Below are 24,334 nucleotides of genomic sequence, written 5' to 3' on the forward strand. Positions count from 1 at the left end.
CTTCAGCTGACTGCAGAAGTGATGTCATGTAATGGTTAACTTTCCCTGTGTTTTTTATTTTCTGAGCATGCCCAGTCTTGCAAATCTGCGGTCTGTCGGCTGATTTCTGTACTGACAGGCGAACAATCGTCCGTTCTGGTGTCCGCAGACAAAAATTTTCATGTTTTCAAGAAAGACTCTTGTCCGCGGATTGTGCGCAGACATCTGTCGGAGGCACCATACTAACACGCGTACAATCGGCAGATCTTTCGTCCGCCGACGTTTGTATGACGACGATCCGTACTTGTGTACGGGGCTTTACACATTGATTAACATTTGCTCACCACTTGTCCAATCAGCTGGAATCCTGTGGGCAGCTTCATCCCGAACACCGGAACTTTGGAGATGTTGATAAGCCATTCCTGTGTAAACATCGGGAACAGAGATATCCACATAACTTATCTGCCATGGGAATGGATTCACTCTGTTAAATGGGAACCTATTTGGTGAATACAGACCTATTTTTGAAAATGCTTGCTGGGGACAATGAAAAGGCATAACATTTGGGAACATCTGCTTAAAAAGTACTGAAAGTCACAGAATAATCATGACAGTCAAGGATCTAGCATTTTAAAAGGATGGGTCACTAATAGCAGTCCTCCTATATCCTGGTTTTACATGTTAAAACTCCAGGAATATTAGATGACTTATTAAATAAAGCCCAAACTGCAGCTGATGTTATTGGAACAGGTGAATGGCAAACATTGACCTCATTGTGTCTTGCTTCATTCACCAAAACCATAATGGAGACCAGAACTGGTAAGTGGGCCTCAAACTTCTGCTGGGATTGACCTTTCTAAAGGACGGTGAGACGCCAGCTGCCAACAGTAATCACCATGTATCTGCCAAGCACCCGGTCCTCAGTGCTCGGGTAATCATTCAGGAAGGTCTCCAGTGTGGACAAGGTCTGCCTCCGGAAACAGTAGAAGACAACGCTGGCCAGTCTGGAGGACGTTACCCCTGGTTTCGGCTTCTCCAGGAACTGTGTGATCCTTGTGAGATACAGACAACATGGGAACAAGGATTACTATTCACTCTTTTTACGTTCTATTGATCGATGGCTCACTTACTCTACTGTGAAACATGCCAGAATTACAATATGGGGACCACACATAGTACACAACTGGAAACTGTCCATTGTAAAGGGGGGATACAGGAGGTGGATAAGCTTACAATCTATTGGGCTACAAAGGAGGATACAGAGGGTGGAAAAGCTTACAGTGTAATTGGGTATAGGGTAAGATACAGGAGAAGAGATTACACTCTTTTAGGGTTTAACCGCTTGCCGACCCCCGCACGACTATTTACGTCAGCAGTCAGCCCCTCACAGGCAGAGCGACGTAGGGCTACGTCGCAAGCCTGTGAGGCTCTAGGTAGCTCCCGCGCGGTCACGGACCCCCCCCCCGCCCGTGTGGCCGGCGGATCCGATGTCAGCCGGGCACTCGCGATTGTCCGTTACACCGGAACAAAGGCAGGCGGCTAATGTAAACAAAACCGCCTGTCTTTCTCCCCTGTGTAAGAATGGAGATCAGACGGTTCTACTATGTAGGACTGTTGATCTCTGTTCTTACACTAGTAGCCACAGCCAATCACAGTTAGAAACACGCCCCTAGGACACACTTAACCCCTCCCACTCCAATACAGTTAACCCCTTCCCTGCCAGTGTCATTTTTACAGTAACAGTGCATATGTATAACACTGAATACTGCAGTAATGTCACTGGTAACCCTAAAAGTGTCAAAAATGTCAGTCAAGGGTCCGATCTGTACGCCGCAATGTCACAGTCCCGAAAAAAAAAAAAAAAAAAAAAAAAAAAAAATCGCAGATCGCTGCCATTACTCGTAAAAAAAAAAAAACACCAAAAATGACAAAAATCTTTCCCTTTGTTAGTAAACGCGATAACTTTTGCGCAAACCAATCAAAATACGCTTTTTGCTATTTTTTTTACCAAACATATGTAGCATAAAACAAATTGGCATTTTTTTGGGGGAATTTCATATAAAAAATGTGAAAAATATTGTTATTTTTGCAAAATTGACGCTCTTTTTTTGTTTATAGCGCATGATCAAAAAAAAAAAATGAAAAAAATAAAAAAAAAAAAAATCGCACAGGTGATCAAATACCACCAAAAGAAAGCTCTGTTTGTGGGAAAAAAATGACGTCAAATTCGTTTAGGTACAGCGTCACACGACCGCACAATTGTCCGTTAAAGTCACGCAGTGCCGAATCGCAAAATAGGCCCTGGTCAGGAAGGGGGTAAAATCTTCCGGGGCTTAAGTGGTTAAGGGAGAAGAAAGAAAGTAGAACAGCTTACAACCTATTGAGGTATAAATGAGGATACAGAAGATGAAAAAGCTTACAATCTATTAGGGTATAAAGGAGGATGCAGAAGATGGAAGAGCTTACAATTTATTGGGGTATAGGGTAGGGTAAAAAAGGGAGAAGAGCTTGCACTCTGTTAGTAAAAATTGGAAAATAAAGAAAGTAGAAAAGCATACAGTCTATTGAGGTATAATGGAAGGATACAGAACATGGAAGAGTTCTATTAGGAGGACACAGAAGGCAGAAAAGCTTGCAATCTTCTAAGAGAGAACACACAATATGGAAGGGCTTACAAACTATTGCGGTATAAAGGGAGTATACAAAAAGGTAGAAGAGCCAACAATCAATTAGCGTGTGAGGGAGGATACAGAAAGTAAAATAGTTTACAATTTGTTAGGGTGTAAAGGAGGATAAAGAAGGCAGAAGAGCTTACAACCTGTTGGGGTATAAAAGAGGATACAGAAGGTAGAAGAGCTTACAATCTATTAGGCTGTAAGGGGGGATACAGAAGTTACAACAGCTTACAGTCTGGGTTAAAGTATAACTGAAGGCAAAACTTTTTTTTTAGCTTTGGATAGAGTGGAGAGGGATTAGAACGCTTGTCAGTTTTAACTGCTGTCTGTGCCCCCCTGTAAAGGAGATTCACACTCTCTATTTGTCCCGCTTTTCATTAGCATTGAAAGTGAAAATAAAAGAAAATCTCAAATTTTGGGTTGACCCTCGTAAAAGTAATACAGAGGAAATCTTTCAATGGCAAGCATTAGTTCTGACCTGGGGGCCCCAAGGAATTCCCTTAGTTTGCTGGGAATTTCTCTCACTTCCTGTTTGGGTATGGAACAGGAAGTGAAGGGAAATCTCCACAATAAGACTCAAATGGCGAAAAAAAAAAAAACAAAATCTGACAGGATCCAAAATTAAAACAAAAAGTTTTGCCTATAGTTCTACTTTCAGAGAGGAAACAGAAGGTGGAGGAAGTAACTATTTATTGGGATATAAGGGCAGCCATGTAAACTAATGTTTAAATTCTGTCTCTGAAGTTGCCATCTGTAACGGATGGTTCTTAGAGGAGTACTATAGTGGAGAGATGATCAAGAAAGTAGAAGAATGAGATAAACTCCTCTGAAAGGATGGGCTTTAGGGGATACAATATGAGCGAGTGCCAGAGAAGGGTGACAGCACAAGAGAAGTTTTACAAGCAACAATAAATAATTTACAATCACAAAGTAAATGAAGGCAATTTAGAGAGAACTCAGCATAACACACAAGACCGTCATTGGATTATCACACAAAATCTCAGATGTCACCTGTGGGTGTCTGGGCACACTTCCACAATTCCTCTCGAAGAGCTACATTCACCATCTTCCAGCTCGTAATAGATTGCCAGCTCTCCGCTCTGCAGGAACATCAACAAAATAACTTGAATTAGAATCATCGGATGATACATTGTATATTGTCCGTTTTAACTGTCCTTTGCTACCGGTACAACCCTTCTCTGAGATTAGCCAATGCAGGGCCGCTGATAAGACATTAAAGTTGGCCCTCCTGTGCCAGGCTCCATCAGCTCAAAAGGGGGGTCAGGACACCGGTCGAGCCGGTTGTACTGCCTTATAGCTGACACTGATCCTCTTGTGGTTCCCTCTGCAGCACTGCCGGTTTCATTGGTTCTAGTATTTACGACTCCCTTCGACCACTCTGATCACCATCCTGCTGTCCGGGCCCCTCTGTATGCCCTTTCCCTTGCAGTGCTGCAGGCTTTCCTCCTCTCCCTTCCACCCAGCGGCAGCTGCTGAGGGCACAAAGGAAGGTTATTTCAGGATTGGGAGCAGGGGGTAAAATAACATGTCATTTACCGGCCCCTTCCTTTCCAGTATGAACACAGTAAGCAATCTGTACCAAAACTGTTTACAAAGCTTCAGTCTGTGTGTGAACAGAAAGCCTCAGAGCTTCCTATTCATTCATCTGTGCAGCTGAGGCTACAGAGAAAGGAACTGAGGAATCCGAGTCCTCAATTCCTTTCTCTGCTTCAATAGTGAACCATTAGGGGTCTGTTTAGACCCCCTGATATTTCAACAAAGCCCTCCCCAACAGGGCAGTTAAAAAAAAAAGTGAAAAAAATTATTAAATAAAAATAAAAACAAAAGCTCATTAACCACTTCCTGACCACCCGCCCCCTTTTTACTGCAGCAGGGTGGCTCTCCAGCGCAAACCGACGTAGACCCACATCGGTCGCACGCGGGAAGCTAGGGGGCGAGCGCGCTCCCACTCAGCAGCGGGGACACCAATGCACGGGGCAGATGGCTCCGATTGCCGTCTGACACCCGCGATCACTCCCCGCTGAGAGAGAAGGACGGGCAGCTGTTGTACAGGGAGTGCAGAATTATTAGGCAAATGAGTATTTTGACCACATCATCCTCTTTTTGCATGTTGTCTTACTCCAAGCTGTATAGGCTCGAAAGCCTACTACCAATTAAGCATATTAGGTGATGTGCATCTCTGTAATGAGAAGGGGTGTGGTCTAATGACATCAACACCCTATATCAGGTGTGCATAATTATTAGGCAACTTCCTTTCCTTGGGCAAAATGGGTCAAAAGAAGGACTTGACAGGCTCAGAAAAGTCAAAAATAGTGAGATATCTTGCAGAGGGATGCAGCACTCTTAAAATTGCAAAGCTTCTGAAGCATGATCATCGAACAATCAAGCATTTCATTCAAAATAGTCAACAGGGTCGCAAGAAGCGTGTGGAAAAACCAAGGCACAAAATAACAGCCCATGAACTGAGAAAAGTCAAGCGTGCAGCTGCCAAGATGCCACTTGCCACCAGTTTGGCCATATTTCAGAGCTGTAACATCACTGGAGTGCCCAAAAGCACAAGGTGTGCAATACTCAGAGACATGGCCAAGGTAAGAAAGGCTGAAAGACGACCACCACTGAACAAGACACACAAGCTGAAACGTCAAGACTGGGCCAAGAAATATCTCAAGACTGATTTTTCAAAGGTTTTATGGACTGATGAAATGAGAGTGAGTCTTGATGGGCCAGATGGATGGGCCCGTGGCTGGATTGGTAAAGGGCAGAGAGCTCCAGTCCGACTCAGACGCCAGCAAGGTGGAGGTGGAGTACTGGTTTGGGCTGGTATCATCAAAGATGAGCTTGTGGGGCCTTTTTGGGTTGAGGATGGAGTCAAGCTCAACTCCCAGTCCTACTGCCAGTTTCTGGAAGACACCTTCTTCAAGCAGTGGTACAGGAAGAAGTCTGCATCCTTCAAGAAAAACATGATTTTCATGCAGGACAATGCTCCATCACACGCGTCCAAGTACTCCACAGCGTGGCTGGCAAGAAAGGGTATAAAAGAAGAAAAGCTAATGACATGGCCTCCTTGTTCACCTGATCTGAACCCCATTGAGAACTTGTGGTCCATCATCAAATATGAGATTTACAAGGAGGGAAAACAGTACACCTCTCTGAACAGTGTCTGGGAGGCTGTGGTTGCTGCTGCACGCAATGTTGATGGTGAACAGATCAAAACACTGACAGAATCCATGGATGGCAGGCTTTTGAGTGTCCTTGCAAAGAAAGGTGGCTATATTGGTCACTGATTTGTTTTTGTTTTGTTTTTGAATGTCAGAAATGTATATTTGTGAATGTTGAGATGTTATATTGGTTTCACTGGTAAAAATAAATAATTGAAATGGGTATACTGTATATTTGATTTTTGTTAAGTTGCCTAATAATTATGCACAGTAATAGTCACCTGCACACACAGATATCCCCCTAAAATAGCTAAAACTAAAAACTACTTCCAAAAATAGTCAGCTTTGATATCAAGTTTTTTGGGTTCATTGAGAACATGGTTGTTGTTCAATAATAAAATTAATCCTCAAAAATACTAATTTGCCTAATAATTCTGCACTCCCTGTAAACACAGCTGACCGTTCTTCTGCCTGAAATTATCATTGAGCCCATGTGATCCTTTAATATAGGATCAAATGTCTCTATGGTCATTTCAGAAGCAACACCCCCCCCCCCCCTACAGTTAGAATCACTCTCCTAGGCTCACATTTAACCCACTGATCACCCACAGGGTTCCCTTCCCTGCCAATGGCATTATTAAAGTAACAGTGCATATTTTTAGCACTGATTACTGTAGTAATGTCACTGGTACCCCCAAAAGTGTCAAAAATGTCAGTTAGGTGTCCGGTCTGTCCGCCACAATGTTGCAGGCCTGCAAAAAAAAAAAAAAAATTGCAGATTGTCGCCATTACTAGTAAAAAAAAAAAAAAAAAAAACACACAATAAAAATGACATAAATCTTTCCCGTAGTTAGTGGACACAATAACTTTTGCGCAAACCAATCAAAATACACTTATTGCGATTTTTTTTACCAAAAATATGTAGCAGAAAATAAATTGGCCTAAAATGTTAAAAAATAGATTTTTCATTTTTTTTTTTTGAGAATGTCATTTAGCAGAATGTGAAAAAGATTGTTTTTTTTTTTTTTTTCAAAATTGTCGCTCTCTTTTTGTTTATAGCGCAAAAAATAAAAATCGCAGAGGTGATCAAATACCACCAAAAGAAAGCTCTATCTGTGGGAAAAAAGGGACATCAATTTTATTTTGGTAAAGTGTCGCATGACCGCACAATTGTCCGTTAAAGTAACGCAGTGCCGAATCACAATCAATATTTGTTGCTCTGTTGCTAAAGGGGTAACTGTTTGTGGGTAGTAAAAACACAGCTCAAATGTGGGGTTTTACCACCTGCCCCCCCCCCCAAACTCACATGTAATTAAGCCCTAGGGACTCATTCAAACAGGTACTCTAGCCATATAAATAAGTGAATTGTTCATGCGTCTGGAGCCACCAGTTGCTCTAAGGCAGGGGTCTCCAAACTGTCTAAACAAAGGGCCAGTTTACTGTCCTTCCGATTTTAGGGGGCTGAACTGTGGCTATTGGGATTAGAAAAGGTCCCGAAGTCAGTGAGAAAAAACAATCTTTGTTGTCAGTGGGAGGAATTGCGCACCAGCGTTGGTGCCAGTGGGAGGAATAGCGCCCCAGCCTTGGTGCCAGTAGGAGGAATAGCACCCCAGAGTTGGTGCCAGTGGGAGGAATAGCGCCCCAGCGTTGGTGCCAGTGGGAGGAATAGCGCCCCAGCGTTGGTGCCAGTGGGAGGAATAGCGCCCCAGCCTGAGTGCCAGTGGGAGGAATAGCACTCCAGCGTTGGTGCCAGTGGGAGGAATAGCGCTCCAGCGTTGGTGCCAGTGGGAGGAATAGCGCTCCAGCGTTGGTGCCAGTCGGAGGAATAGCGTTCCAGCGTTGGTGCCAATCAGAGGAATAGCGCTCCAGCGTTGGTGCCAGTGGGAGGAATTGCGCCCCAGCATTGGTGCCAGTGGGAGGAATTGCGCCCCAGCGTTGGTGCCAGTGGGAGGAATTGCGCCCCAGCGTTGGTGCCAGTGGGAGGAATTGCGCCCCAGCGTTGGTGCCAGTCGGAGGAATAGCGCTCCAGCGTTGGTGCCAGTCGGAGGAATAGCGCTCCAGCGTTGGTGCCAGTCGGAGGAATAGCGCTCCAGCGTTGGTGCCAGTCGGAGGAATAGCGCTCCAGCGTTGGTGCCAATCAGAGGAATAGCGCTCCAGCGTTGGTGCCAGTGGGAGGAATTGCGCCCCGGCATTGGTGCCAGTGGGAGGAATTGCGCCCCAGCGTTGGTGCCAGTGGGAGGAATAGCGCTCCAGCGTTGGTGCCAGTGGGAGGAATAGCGCTCCAGCGTTGTTGTCAGTGGGAGGAATAGCGCTCCAGCGTTGTGCCAGTGGGAGGAATAGCGCTCCAGCGTTGGCGCCAGTGGGAGGAATAGCGCTCCAGCGTTGTGCCAGTGGGAGGAATAGCGCTCCAGCATTGTGCCAGTGGGAGGAATAGCGCTCCAGCGTTGGTGCCAGTGGGAGGAATAGTGGGGGTAAATTTTTCCCTTTTGTTGGTATCAGTGCATGAAATAGTGTCCCATGGGCAGGATTAAAGCAGGCGAAGTGCTGCATCGGGCCCCAGGGCCTGCAGTTTGGAGACCACTGCTCTATGGGGAAGCAGCAACTGTACAAACATAGCCGCAGGTCCTAATTTACCAGGTGTACAGATGTAGCCGAGTGGCCTCGAATGCACACTGTGTATTCGGGGCTGTACACCTGTACCCATGCGTCTGTCGAATAAGGACCTGCAGCTGTGTTCATACAGCTGCTGCATCCCCATAGCATAACATAGACTGCCTACACACAGCTCCAGGTGGTTCCAGCCACTAATTGACACTGTACAGATCACAGAACTCATGTGAATGAGCCTCAACACCTCCCCTGTACACACAGAGCTTTATTTATTAACTCCATATTTTATTTGTCGTTTAGATTTAGAAGGAAATTTCTTGTGTTTGTGTCATTTGATATTTTCGGGGGGCTGCCAGGTAGGCTGTACGGGGCCCCGTGATTTCTAACAACAGCCCCGAGCCAATGTGAGGTATGTTGTGTCTGTGCCCCACCCTCACTATTGCAAAGGGTCATTTTTTTGTCCAGTATAATTATGGCAGCGAAAGACAATGGAAAATAGGACCAAAATTCAACCTAGACTAAAAAATGTAAAAACAACATCGGCCGTGCTATAAAACAGCCCTGAGAGGTAACATTTTTCTCAAGCCCACCATGTCACAGCGAGTTATTCCCCATTATTACAGCCCAAGAAAGGAAACGCAGGAATTATCAATTATCAATACCAAGAAGGTTCACCTTCAGCTTGAAGAACTTCAGCACTTGAGCGATGTCAAAGTTTTGGTCGGCACATAACATGTCACCGGCAATCTAAGAGAGAACACAGGAGAGATTTCAATGAATACATCAATATCAAACGACAATCAGTGTGAGTGCTAAAGTGGACCTGTCACCAGAACCCTGCAGGAATATATTTCTAATATGTCACAATATACAGCCAAAGTATCATTTTTTGGGAAAAGCTTCCCTTTATATCATTAACCTCTTCAGCCCAGGAAGGTTTACCCCCCTTCATGACCAGGCCATCGTTTGCGATACAGTACTGCGTTACTTTAACTGACAATTGCGCAGTTGTACCAAAATAAAATTGAGGTCCTTTTTTTCCCCACAAATAGACCTTTCTTTTGGTGGTATTTGATCACCTCTGCGGTTTTTATTCTTTGCGATATAAACAAAAAAATTACTGTTTTTACTTCATGCTGTAAAACATACCCAATAAATAAAAAATGGAAAAAAATCACATTTTTTTCATTAGTTTAGGCCAATATGTATTCTGCTATATATTTTTGGTAAAAAAAAATCCCAATAAGCCTATATTGACTGGTTTGTGCAAAGGTTTTAGCGTGATCAGCAATTTTTCACGGGTCTGTGACATTGCGGCGGACTTATCAGACACTAACTGACACTTTATTGGGGACCAGTGACAACAATACACTGATCAGTGCTAAAAATATGCACTGTAACTGTACTAATGACACTGGCAGGGAAGAGGTTAACATCAGAAGCGATCAAAGGGTTAAATGTGCTCCTAGGGAGTGCTTTCTGACTGTGTGGGGAATGCTTTAAAGTGGAGTTCCACCCTGGATTTTTTTTTTTTAATACCCCCGGGACAGTCAGGGCTAGTACATTCCACAATGGCTAGCCTCTGATCTGTCCTGGGTTGCACTTACCTGTTAGGACAAATACTTACCTTGCAAACGTCTTGTCCAGCGCTGCCATCTCAGATGTGGGCAGCTTGAAGCCAGCGAGATCCCCTTCGGCGTCTTCTTCCGCCTTCTTTGGCCCCACGATGCTCTGCGCCGGCCCCGACGTCAATTCCGGGTCGCGCACGTCATCCCTCTACAGCTTCTGGGCATGCCCAGAAGCTGTTTAGAAGGGGATGACGCGCGCGACCCGGAACTGACGTCGGGGCCGGTGCAGGCGCAATGATTCCTGGGAGCAATGACGTTCAGCTCCCAGGAATCATTGCAGAGCCAGGAAGTGACGACGGGCCGCGGCCGAGGAAGGAGGAAGAAGGAAGTAAGGTAAGTATCTTTTCTTCGCTACGAGGTAAGTAAAAAAAAAAAAAATATGCGATTATCCATTTCTTTTTCAGGTGACCCGGAGCGAGAAGATGGAGGTAAGTATAAAAATAGGGTGGAACTCCACTTTAACTGGGGGGGGGGGGGGGGCGAGATCCATGTTCTTGCTTAGTAAAAACACAGGATCTTCATCTTCCCCTCTCACAGAATGGCGGTCTGCCTTGTCTACATAGGCAGACCGCCATTCTGCTCCTCCTGAGAATGATTACGGGGTGCCGGCGAACATTAGGTCTGCCACACTCGCAGTGGGGGCAGGTCGGCGGTGGCGCGCACGCACGCCCCAGACCACAAAGTCACGTGCAGGTACATGGTTTCACGGAGGAGTGTCCAGAAGAGGTTAAAAGCCACCCTTTAGCTCCAGTTCAGTGACTTTGTCTAGGCTGAGATGATGTCATCAGTCTGCTGCAGGTAGAAGGAAGCATTTCCTCAGTCTCTTCTCCCACAGAGTTCAATGACTGTACATTGCACCTTTGTTGCAAGTCAAAAGGTGAACAACTGAAAATCTCTAATGGTGGCCATACAGAATTCGATTTTATTATCTGATCCATACACAATGTGATCAAGTTGATCATAGAATCAAAGTGCCATAACTTCCATTCTCATGGATTTAGATTGGATTCTGTCTGTCTCAAAGGGCCAGAGTGTAAAATTATCGTTTTGCACCAATCAGCAGCACAGAGATACTTTGTTTATAAATATAATCATATTTCGATCAACCAGATTATGAGGTTACATGGTGAAAACAGAGAAGCAATCAATAACTTACTATTATAAGTTACAATCATACATGATCAATCAAAACTTTCCTATTTACATGGTATATTGAGCAAATGGGTTGCAGACTATAGATTGATTATTCCTATTGGAAGAAATGAATCACAATAGAAATTATTTATCAAAGTCTGTATCCCCACCATAAGAAGCACCGTCAACCCTGGACACACCAAGCCAGTTGGAGATTCCATTTCTTTATATTATTTGGGTGGGTCTAAGGGCCCATTCATACTATCATGTTGGGTAAAGTGCGTTACATGCATCAGTGCGATGTGGTGCCATTCATTCTGAATTGTATCTTAAATGGCGGTACTCAGATCTGGCCTGTGACACGGGGTTCAGCTTGTAGAAGGGCTCAGCTGAGCCCCTTTTTTCCCACCCGCCAACCATCCCCCTTAAAGTGGAAGTAAACCCTCCTTTTGTTTTTTAGCCAAGGAAGCCGCCATCTTGGCCTCAGTTTAATCTTCAATTGCCATTATGCTGCACATGTGATCAGTTGGATGGTTTGACAGTTTGATTGAGAGCAAAAATAATAATATGACAGTTTTTTGAAACTCTTAAAGAGGTTGTAAACCGAGAAAAAAATTTTTTCTCTTCTTTACATCCTGAAAGAGAAACACATAATGAGCTAGTATGCATCGCATAGTAGCTCATTATGAAATACTTACCTTAGAACGAGCCCCCGCCGTGCCGTCCGCTTACCTGTATGACGGGCGACATGTATAGTCGCCCGTCTTCCGGGATCGCGGCATCCGGCCATCTGATTGGCCGGAGCCGCGGTGACGTCAGTCCCGCGCACGCGCGCGGGAGCCGACGGTCACGGCACAGGGCTCTGAAGGAACGGCACGATCTGCCGTTCCTTCAGAGCGCATGCGCCAGTGACGTCACTGGCTGCATTAAAGGTAAATATCTCCTAAACGGTGCATGTTTAGGAGATATTTACAGTACCTATAGGTAAGCCTTAATATAGGCTTACCTATAGGTACAACTTCCTGAGGAGGGTTTACTTCCTCTTTAAACCAATGGGTTTACTTCAGGTTTAAAGCGGAGTTCCACCCAAAAGTGGAACTTCCGCTTTAGGTTGTTCTAACCCCCTGACATGCCACATTTGGCATGTCATTTTTTTTGTTTTGACAGGTACCCGCTCCCACTTCCGCTCGGAGCGCCGCGGTGCCCTGAGTGGAAGTTCTCCTCTCCCCCTCCCTCCCTGCAACCTTCTGGGACATGTCAGAGGTCCCAGAAGATTGCCGGCCAATCACGACGCATAGCGCAACTCACGCATGCGCAGTGGGTACCCGGCTGTGAATCCGCAAACTGTCACAGCCAGGTGCCCACACCAGTGATGCTGGCGCCGCAGAGCAGAGAGGGAGAAGAGCGAGGCTTCGGGCGGCCGCATCGCTGGACCGTTGGACAGGTGAGTGTGTGAGGCTGGAACTCCGCTTTAACTACTTGCCGATCGCCCACCACAGATATACTACGGCAGGCTGGCTCGGCTGCCCGAACTGCCACACCTGTACGGCGGTTTGCGGAAGCACTCCTGGGGGAGCGCGCCCGCATTAGGAAGCCGTTCCATAGGGATGGTGGCAGCGATTGCTGCCGAAAACCCGCGATCGCTCCGCGCTTAGAGAATGACTGTGATGTTGTAAACACAGCAGACCGTTGTTCTCTCTGGAATGAACACAGAGCACCTGTGATCCTCCTATTTAGGATCACAGGTCTCTGTGCGGCTTCCACAAGTCCCTCCCCCATACAGTTAGAAAACACCCCCTATGCTCACACTTAACCCTTTGATCGCCCCTGAGTTAACCCCTTCCCTGCCAGTGCCATTATTACAGTAACAATGCATATTTTTAGCACTGATTACTGTAGTAATGTCACTGGTCCCCCCAAAAGTGTCTAAAATGCCAGTTAGGGTTCTGATCTGTCCGCCGCAATGTCCCAGTCACGCTAAAAATTGCAGATCGCCGCCATTACTAGTAAAAAATAAATAAAATGGCATAAATCTTTCACCTAGTTTGTAGATGTGATAAATTTTGCGCAAAACAATCAAAATACGCTTATTTGGGATTTTTTTTTTAACAAAAACGTGTAGCAGAATACAAATTGGCCTAAAATAATGAAAAAAATTTGAGAGTACTTTTTTTTTTTTTTTTTTATTGGGAATGTTACATAGCAGAATGTGAACAATATTGTTTTTTTTGTGGCGGTTTTTTTGTTTATAGTGCAATAAATAAAAAAAATCGCACAGGTGATCAAATACCACCAAAAGAAAGCTCTGTTTGTGGGAAAAAAGGACATCAATTTTTTTAGGGTACAGCGTCGCATGACCGTGCAATTGTCCATTTAAGTAACGCAGTGCTGAATCGCAAAAAATGCCCTGGTCATTAAGGGGGCAAAACCTTTCCGGGGCTGAAATGGTTAAGCTGCAATGGGAAGCAGACAGGCAGCTGCGTGAAATGCATGCGGTTGCTGCACTTTGTCAGCAAAAATTGTGGTAAAGCAGGCAGCGAAGAGGCGCCGCATCGCTTCCTCACCACCTGACAGTAGCCTCTGCAATCTGAACGCAGATCAGGCTTCAGAGGCAAGGGCGAGTTAGACACACGTCTAAATCTACCCTAAGAGAAGTGTAAACAATAGCATTTGCAAAGCTTCCAACAAGCTTTGTTGAAGCTTTTAAAGTACCATTCAGCTCCAGTATGTAAATGTTGAACACAGATGAGAGATCTTTCTTTTTATCCCTCTTTGTCTCATATGGGCCTCAGCTTGTATACAGCAGTGTGAAGAGCAAGCTTTTATGAAACCTTTGGCAAGCTTCGAGCAGCTTTCTCACAGCCTTTAAAGCGCCCTTCTGCTCCTGTATAGAAATGTTATACACAGATCCTAATGGGAATGCTGATTGTCACTTTAACCACGTCAGCCCTGGAAGGTTTACCCCCCCCCCCCCTCATGACCAGGCCATTTTTTGCAATACAGCACTGCGTTACAATTGTGCGGACATGCAACGCTGTACCCAAATAAATAGATATCCTTTTTTTCCCACAAATAGAGCTTTCTTTTGGTGGTATTTAATCACTTCTGTGGTTTTATTTTTTGCGCTATAAACAAACAAACAAAAAAAAACAATATTTTTTACTTTCTGCTATAAAACACATCTAACAAAAAAAAAAAAAAAAAAGTGTAAAAAATGTAAAAAAAATCTAATTTCTTCATCAATTTAGGTCAATATGTATTCTGCTACATATTTTTGGTAAAAAATCCCAATAAGCGTTATAGCGTCTACAAACTATATTATAGATTTAGGCTGGCCATACACTATACAATTTTCTTGTTCAACTTTCCTTTAGATTTACCAAAACCATGTAATATAGAGTCAAACCTAAAAACTTTCGATTTGTATGCAATCAGGCAGTCCCTTGCACTACATAGTTTAAGGTAAATCTAAAGGAAATTTAATAAGAAAATTGTATAGTGTATGGCCAGCCTTAAGGACTTTTTCATTTTTTTTACTAGTAATGGCGGCGATCAGCGATTTTTAGCAGGACTGCAACATTGCGGCAGACAAATCTGACACTAATGCCCCATACACACGTGCAGATTATCTGCAGACTTTTGTCTTCAGACTTACCAAAACCATATAATATGAGGTCAAACCTAAACACTTTCAATTTGTATGCAATCCGGCAGGCCCTTGCACTACATAGAAAAGGTATAGTCTGCAGGCAAAAGTCTTCAGATAATCTGCACGTGTGTATGGGGCATAAGGGGTGGATTTACAAAAGCAGGAGAGTTCAAAATCAGGCTAATTTCTGCATAGAAGCCAATCAGCATCCAAGTTTTATTGACAAAGCTTAATTGAACAAGCTGAGGTTAGAATCTGATTGGCCATCAAGCACAGCTGCACCAGATTCTGAATGCACAAATTTTAGTAAATCTACCCCCAAGTGACACTTTTTGGGGACCAGTGACACCAATACAGTGATCAGTGCTAAAAATATGCACAGGCAGTGGCGGCCTGTGCATAGGGGGCGCCAGGGCGCTGCCCCCCCTAAAAAAGGAAAGAAAAAAAAAAAAAGATTACAAAAAGACAAATAAAGTTAAAAAAAAAAAAAAAATCCCGGTCGCCGGTCTCAGTGGTGGAGTGGTGGCTATGGGGGGGGGGGGGGGGGGGTTTACGACCCAGCAGAGGCGCCGATTGGCTGCCTTCTGGGGCGTAACCTGGGCGCAGGTCATAGCGCTAGGACACCCCCACTTTCGTGATATCCTGGCTGTGATTGGTCCAGTCTCCAGCTTGGACCAATCATCATCCAGGACATCCGATTGCTGACCCCGCTGACGTCGCAATGGGGGGCGGTGCCGGTGCGTGCGTCAGTCACGCACCGTCACCACCCGATCTCCTTCCCGCCGGACGGATCTGAAGAGCCAGAAGAGGACAAGGAGCAGCACCGTCAAAGAAGACAGAAGAGGACGAGAGGAGCAGCGCCGTGGACGGTTCCCGGAATCCCGCCACCGTCAAAAGAAGAGGACTCGAGGAGAGGAGCAGCGCCGTGGACGTCTCGCAGGCAGCCCAGGAGGAGAGCAGGTAAGTGATTGAAGCCGACCTGTGACCTCACCTGTGCCATGCCTATACCATCACCTGTGCTATGCCTATACCATCACCTGTGCCATGCCTATACCATCACCTGTGCCATGCCTGTACCATGCCTATACCATCACCTGTGCCATGACTATGCCATCACCTGTGCCATGACTATACCATCACCTGTGCCATGCCTGTACCATCACCTGTGCCATGCCTATACCATCACCTGGGCCATGCCTATACCATCACCTGGGCCATGCCTATACCATCAACTGTGCCATGCCTGTACCATGACCCCAAAGTGACGCAATTTTTTTACCGCGTTTTTTGCCGCGAAGCAATACCTATTACATTTTTCTTTTTGCGCCCCCCCCACAAAAAATTTTGAGCACCAGCCGCCACTGTGCACAGTCACTGTACTAATGACACTGGTAGGGAGAGGGTTAACATCAGGGGCAATCAAAGTGTTAAATGTGTTCCCTGGGAGTGCTTACTAACTGTGGGGGGTGCTTTGACTGGGGGAAGACAGAGATCTGTGTTCCTGCATAGCAGAAACAGAAGATCTCCATCTTCCCCAATGACAGAATGGCGATCTGGCTTCTTTACATAGGTAGTTTGCCATTATGCCTGTCTTGGTAGCGATCGCTGAACATTGGGTCTGCCAGACCCGCTGATTGGCACCCGCTGTGTCTAATCACAGCAGGAGCGGGTCACCGGCAGCACACGTGCGCGCGCCCTAGACCCGAACAAAGAAATCACATGCAGGTACATGATTTTGCGCTTAAGGGCCACCCTGCAACTGTTATTGTGGGGCGTTTCTTTTTTTTTTTATTATTTCTTTTTTTTTACAAATTTTGTTATTGATGGTATATAAGTAGTACAAGAGAGAAATACATACGCTCATTACAAAATATGGTATATCATAATTATATACATTAGAATAATAAAATAGTTATTAGAATGATCAGTATTGGAAAAAAAAAAGAAGGGAAAGAACCGGTATTTGTGCATACGATACAAAAGGTGTATTATGACATGGAATATATAATTATCATTCCATAATCAGGTGCAAAGGGACAGTTCAATGAGACGGAATGACCTTAGTATATCTGTTGTTCTCTATATTCCAGTGTTAGTGGATTGGAATAAAAGCTCTGAGTCTTTAAACCAGGGATTTTGTTATTATAGAAGTTTGTTGAGTTGTCGTGGGGCGGTTCTTAAGCAGTTAAACAAGCTGCTAGAAAGCTTCAACAAGCTTTAAAGAGGAAGTAAACCCTCTGCAAAAAAATTATAAAAAAAAAACCTGTAAAGACAAAGGCATAATGAGCTAGTATGCATCGCATACTAGCTCATTATGAAGTACTTACCTTAAAACGAAGCTCCTGCAGTGCTGCCCGCTCAGTGACAGGACAGCCGACATGTTCGTGCGTCCTGCTTCGCGCCCTCCGGCCATCTGATTGGCCGCAGGCGCGATTACATCACTCCCGTGCGGGAGCCGCTGTTCGCGGCACAGGGCTCTGAAAGAACGGCACAGGTGGCCATTCCTTCAGAGCGCATGCGACGATGACGTCACTGGCTGCATGCACTGTAAATATCTCCTAAACGATGCATGTTTAGGAGATATTTACAGCACCTATAGGTAAGCCTTATTATAGGCTTACCTATAGGTAAAAGTCTTTAAAGTGGGTTTACAACCCCTTTAACCACTTAAGCCCCAGGCCTATTTTGGACACTTTTTGTTTACAAGTTAAAAATCAATATTTTTTTCCTAGAAAACTACTTAGAACCCCCAAACATTATATATATTTTTTAAGCAAAGACTCTGGAGAATAAAGTGGCGGTCATGGCAATATTTTTTGTCATGCGGTATTTGCGCAGCGGTCTTAAAAATGCAATTTTTTTGAAAAAATTTCGAAAAATCACATTTCACTGCACGAAACAGTAAAGTTAGCCCATTTTTTTGTATATTGTGAAAGATGATGACATGCAGAGTAAATAGATATCCAACAAGTTACGGTTTAAAATTGCGCACACCCGTGGAATGGCGACAAACTACAGTCAACAGAAATCTCAATAGGCGACGCTTTAAATTTTTTTAAGGGTTACCAGTTTAGAGTTAGAGTGTAGCTCTTTTTTTTTTTAATTATTGCTCACGCTCTGGCGATCGCGGCGATACCTCACATGTGTGGTTTGAACCTCACATGTGTGGTTTGAACAGTGATTTAGGGCTCGACTTCCATATACGTTTTCTTTCGTAAACATCCCTTGTGACACCAATATGTAGTGACAGGTACTCTTTATGGAGGGATCGAGGGTCTAAAAGACCCTTGACCCCTCCACTACCCTTCCATGTATTCAAAATGCCGAAAACTGCATTTTTGAATACACTTGTTTTTTGAATCTGCCGCCTTTAGCAGCAGAGTAACCCGGATGCGACGTCATGGACGCTGCCTCCGGGTTACGTCATCGGAGACACGAACGAAGCCGCTTCTGGCTTTGATTGGGACTCCATCCAGCCGGCGGACATGCCGGCTGGGTGCTTGGGTCTCCCGGTTGGACGGGAGACCCGGGCAAAGCCGTGGGAGGGGGGGGGACATCCCCTCCCGCTCGCTGGGGTAACGATCGAGCGGCTCCCGAGCCGCATCGGTCGTTTTACCGCCGGAAAGCCGACCGCCGGCTGTAAAAAACTAGCTAGAGGCACCACCCGGTATAACACCGCATATACGTTACTTCGTGGTAAGTGGTTAAGTAGTGCTGAAGCCTGCTAGCAGCTTGTTTAAAGTGGCAATCAGCACTCCCATAAGGATCTGTGTTCAACATTTATATACTGGAGCTGAATGGTACTTTAAAAGCTTTAACAAAGCTTGCTTACTGTTCATATTGCCCTTATACAAGCTGAAGCCTACATGAAATAGGCCAAAGAAAGGGCATAGAGGAGAAGCGGAAGAGCCCTTGGGGTAGATAAATCTCCCTTTCCTCTGAAGCCCAATCCACATTTCGAGAGGCTATTGACAGGCGGAGAGGAAGCAATGCAACGCCTGCCCTAATGCAATGCACATTAATGTGTGACACAATTCTCATTATCGCCCATGCATTAAATGCACAGCAGCAGACTGTTAGTGTGAATGGGCCCTAAATGACAAGAATCTTGCAGAAAAAAAATATTATAAACAAGTGTAAATGGATAGCAAAAAATCAATAATAAAGTGGAGTTTTTCTCTCAAAACTGTTAGTGTAAAAAAAGTAAAAAAAAAAAAAATAATAATCCAAGAATCTGAAAATGTCTTGTTGTAATTCCGTCGCACGTGCCGGTAAATTCCCAAATAACGCCAAAAGTGGGAAATGAACCCTTTATCTGAAATGTCACCCTAGCAGGAATCATGAATTCTGAATAATGAATTCGGATGCCGAGGCGAAGTTAAGTGTGCGTCAGCATTCGCTGCAGGGTGTTAGGCACGGCGGGGAGATGGCGCGAGGAGAGATCTAAGCGACTGATTACGAGCGAGGAGGCGCCCGGAGGAAGGCGAACGGCTTTTGCTGACACGCCGTAATCTTTAAACTGCCTTTGATTGGACAAAGACATGTCCAGCCATGATACCATCTCTCGGATAATGCGGCCTGGTGATGGGGCTTCTATTCCTGCACGCCGCTCGCGAGGAACTCATCCAGAAATTATTAAACAGAGAAAGCGGGGAAATAAGAATGTATTTACAAGGGACTTCGGCAGGAACTGCGAGCGCCCGGCTTTCATTAGATGAAGAGGAGAGGCAGCCGCCGGGGTCACAGCAACAATGAGGATCCGGAGATTCTCATCTCCTCGGAAACACCGCTCACTTGTGGAACAATAACCTCGCACACTTGACACTGAAAATGGCTAGCGTTAAAGGTTTCAATTAAAGGGACCATAAAGAAAGCTTGAACTGATTTTATTTTTATTCAGGAGGAAAAAAACAAATTCCAAAAACATTTTAGGTTCATTTTCAATCAGGTAAATATGAAATGTTTTGATATTAAAAAATATGAAACGTTTGACATATTTACCACTTGTATCCAAAAGGTGGCGTACTTTAGTCAAACATTCTGGCCTTCTTAAGACTTTTAAAGGACATTGGTCATAAAATTTTAAAAGAACATGAGAGGATGCCATTGCTGAACTCTCCTCCTGAAAATACCAGCTACCTGGCTGTCATGCTACCCTTGGTAATGTGGTCACTGACCAAGAACATAGATGAACACTTCAAATTTTCTTCTGACTTTGGTACTAGTTCTGGGTTAGTGGCTTAGAGTAGACGTCGTTAAAGTCAGAAGGACAGAATGCCAGGCAACTGGCAATTACAGAATCAGCCGCCATAATTTTCTCTTGACACATTTACTTTTAACAGCTGCTGTGCTGTAACAGACCTCAGAAGCAAGAGAGATCAGACTACACAGGCTGCTGAAGGAAAGACACACCCCTATCAGGAGGAAAGACACACCCCTATCAGGAGGAAAGACACACCCCTATCAGGAGGAAAGACACACCCCTATCAGGAGGAAAGACACACTCGCATCCAGGGGAAAGATACAGTACACCCCCATCTAGATGAAAAACACACCCCATCCAAAGCAAAGACACACCCCCATCCAGAGGAAAGACACACCCCCATCCAGAGCAAAGACACACCCCAAACTCGCAGAAAGACACACCCCAAACTCACGGAAAGACACACCCCCATCCAAAGCAAAGATACACCCCTGTCCCAAGGAAAGACACACCCCCCCATCTAGAGGAAAGACACCCCCCCCCCATCTAGAGGAAAAACACACCCCACCCAAAGCAAAGACACACCCCCAGGCCAGAGCAAAGACACACCCCCAGGCCAGAGGAAAGACACACCCCCAGGTCAGAGGAAAGACACACCCCCAGGCCAGAGGAAAGATACTCCACTGTCCCAAGGAAAGACACACCCCCAGCCCAGAGGAAAGACACACCCCCAGCCCAGAGGAAAGACACACCCCCAGCCCGAGGAAAGACACACCCCCAGCCCGAGGAAAGACACACCCCCAGCCCGAGGAAAGACACAACCCCTATCCATAAGAAAACACTCCCTGTCTAAAGGAAAGACAAAACTGCATCCAGAGGAAGACACTTCTCTACCCAGAAGATAGACACACACCCCTGTCCAGAGGAATGAGATGCCACCATCTAGGAAAAAGAGACACATTTGCATCCCTATCTCCTCATAAAGATGGGATTGCCAGGAGTTGTCAGTTATACACAGGCAGCTAACAAGCATGCAGGCTGCCAACTCAATGTCCTGGAGCACCTTGTTATAAACCTTCAATAATAAGCTAAATAAATACTCTAAAATCATAGGCGTGCACATAGGGTGTCCTGGATGTGCCTGGGCACACCCTAATCACCCCATGCGGTGTTGATTCCCCCTGCTTCCTGGTGTCTCCATTTCCCCCTGCAGTGCTGCCAGATTCCCTCCTCTACTCTCCTGCCGGCTGCTGCTGGGGATGTTTCAGGATAGAGAACAGGGAAAGGGGCCTGTACAGTTTTTTTTTTCCCCCCGCCCCTTCCTTTTCTGAATGAACACAGTGTATGATCTGTACCGATCACTCCTGTGCTCATTCCAAATTACAGCATAGAAATTTGAGTTTACTATGCTTTAGTTTGTGAATGAACAGGAAGCCCCTCAGCACAGAGCACTTCCTCCCATTCGTTCATTGTCCAGTCCAGCTGAGGCTGCAGATAAAAGGGACTGGCCTCAGTCCCCTTTTCTGTCCCACAGGGGTCTGTTTTGACCCTTAATATTTCACCACCAAAGCCCCCCAACGGGGCTCCTAAAAAAAAAAAAAAAAAAAAAAAAAAAATTGCAAAAAAGGAGATAAAGAATAATAATATTTAAAAAAATGTAATTAAAAAAAAAAAAAAAGACACACTATAGACAATGTCCACTGCCCTACTGACAGCTTATAAATGATAAAAAAATAAAACGGAGCAAGAATCACTATGTTTTCCCTTTAATTGACAGAAAGGTGTTGAACAAATAATTATGTAAATTGCTAGAAAAGATGATGATAGTATGGTAGGTGGATATTGGTTTGTCTTCTGTCTAGTCTTCATATCTGACAACTATCACTTTTCAGTGTCTGCCCGCTCCCATAGGGAACTAGGCACAGCAGAACAATGGTGTACCGTACAGATGGGAGAACGGCTATAGACTCCCGCTAATGTTATTAGAAGCACTTCCTCCATAGGTCTTCCTTCAATTGAAAGGTTATTGATCCATTATCCCGTCTATATCACTGAACAGAGCAGATGCAGAAAACGCACTCACCACCATGACGTCATCGTTGATCTTCTTACTGGAAATGGCGAGCTCCAGGTCCGCCACAGCACCAAGCCTCATCTCGTATGTGGTGGTGCCATCGTTAATAATGTTCTCCACGGGGAAATTGTTGGCGGTTGCCCACCGCTCGTAGTGTTTGTACCTGTTATTAAAGGGGTGGAGTCACGCAGGGGTATTAATGCTACACAAAGAATAAATCCAACACAGTTCCTGAGTCTCTTTACTATATTGCAGTAACCATATCTAAAGACATTGACTACCATTCAGCTCATGGTAACCCTTTTGGTTAGCGCCATCATGACTGTCTGGTGGATCTTCTTGCCAACCTATGGAAGTAAACCACCAGCCATTGTTCTGTCCAGAGAAATTCAAACAGTTAACCTGCCAGAGTGAATTTTTGTGATTTGTGGGAGATTGGACCATTTTCACACAAGGCCGACCTACATACTCCATGCACATAATGTCTCTTGACTCAAATTTAAGACTCCACCAAAACACTAACCGCTTGGCCATTATGTGCCCCATCATACCTTACACAAGAGAAGTCTCCTACATGTCCTGCAAATCTTACTTCTTCTCATTGATACTGCCCCAAAATGCAGAGGGACTGTTTGCAGTTGCACACAGAGACGATCCAGTGTTATCAGCCGATATCTCCATTCATTGCACTGGTCTAATAGTGATTTAATGTGACTGAGCCTTCCCTTCAGTCTTGCACAGTTGTACAGGCTCCAGTACTGAAATTACATACTGTGATTTCACTGCACACTGTGAGCTTCTCACAATGTGCATTAGAAGCTACAGCAAGTTAGATAGAGCCCGCCTCATTTCCTGGTTAAAGCACATCCTGCATCATCTAGCTCACAGGTGTCAAACACAAGGCCCGCGGGCCGAATCCGGCCCTCCAGGCCATTTTATGTGGCCCTCGCACCTCTCCTGTAGCTGCAGGAGAGCTCCAGTTCTCCTCCAGACCTTATACTTTCTGCTTTCCAGCAATGCCTCCAGCGTCTTCCCAGCAGCACCACAAGGTAAGGGAGGTGCACTGTAATGTAAGGGAGGATGGGGGACTCAACTTTTGATGGTAGAGAGGCTCTTGACGTCTTATGTAAGGGTAGGGGATGCTCTTGACATCTAGTCCTACAGATACAACCGGCCCTTTTGAGGGCAATCATAATGCTGATGCGGCCCGCGATTAAATTGAGTTTGACACCCCTGGTCTAGCTCTTTCCCCAAAGCTTGACTATTCCTGGCCCACCCTTTTATATACTGGATTTAAATTTTTTCAATCATGGAAGTTCAGTATCGCACGTGGGCATTACCAGGGCAGCCACTAGAAATCCTGGGGCCCTATACAGCCTTGTAGATAGAAGTAGAAAACTGCACTCCGACTTGAAGATGAAGATTAATAAAATATATTTATTGAAAAATCCAAAAATCCATCATATACAAAAATATCAGAGACAGGGGACAGGCATAGTTGACGCGTTTCACGAAGTTAGATTCGCTTAGTCATAACTATATATTATATCTACTTCTATCTACACAGCTGCCAGGATTGGGGATCTAACTAGCACCCGACCTGGATGTTTGGACACTATAAGCCTGAGAGTTTTTTTCACTGTGTGTGTTTTTCCCTATACAGCCTACCTGACAGAGCCCCCCCCCCCCAAAAAAAAAAAAAAAAAAATAGATAGATAACACTAAAAATATAAAAAATACATGAAAATCATTATAAAGCGGACAGAAACATAACATACAAAATTCCCGCTAAATCTAAAATATAAAACTGTACTGAGATAATAAATAAAGCTCTCTGTGTGTAAATGAGGTCCTGGGGTTCATTCACATGGGCACTGTGACCTTTATAGAGGTGATTCAGTGTCTATTTTTAATTGTTATTACTCCCAGCATCCTGTGTCATCATAAATCCCTCCCCCTCAACAAGAAAAAAAAAAAAAAAACTGCACTAATCAGCACCCCCCCCCCTAAGCATGAATTCTGTCTGAAAGCCAAAATTCTCAACAAACAAAAAGGCCTCTTGCACACGATACTCCTGTTTGAGCATCTCGCAGCTTGAAAAAGCTCAGCACAGCTTTTTTTTTTTCTGAGCTAAAATACAGCCCATTAATTGTAATGTGCCTGTGCACACAGGAGCGTAAACAAGCGCTGTACATTCTTCAGT

The 24,334-nt window shown here is 44.9% G+C and overlaps 1 protein-coding gene across 2 annotated transcripts in view; it reads right to left on the bottom strand.

Moving 5' to 3' along the window:
• The window catches only part of LOC309568513 (uncharacterized protein), an 81,861-nt gene that overhangs the window by 27,978 nt on the left and 29,549 nt on the right, over positions 1-24,334 (bottom strand). For both annotated transcript variants that reach the window (XM_082274193.1, XM_082274192.1), the window contains 5 exons: positions 22,141-22,294; positions 9,119-9,190; positions 3,666-3,754; positions 875-1,031; positions 324-401 (listed from right to left, as the gene is read on the bottom strand). In XM_082274193.1, the coding sequence (XP_082130319.1) occupies positions 324-401; positions 875-1,031; positions 3,666-3,754; positions 9,119-9,190; positions 22,141-22,294 (550 nt within the window). The remainder of the gene's footprint in view (positions 1-323; positions 402-874; positions 1,032-3,665; positions 3,755-9,118; positions 9,191-22,140; positions 22,295-24,334) is intronic.

This window comes from Pelophylax lessonae (genome assembly GCF_965119305.1).
Source record: "Pelophylax lessonae genome assembly, chromosome: 12".
NCBI classification, from domain to species: Eukaryota; Metazoa; Chordata; class Amphibia; order Anura; family Ranidae; genus Pelophylax; species Pelophylax lessonae.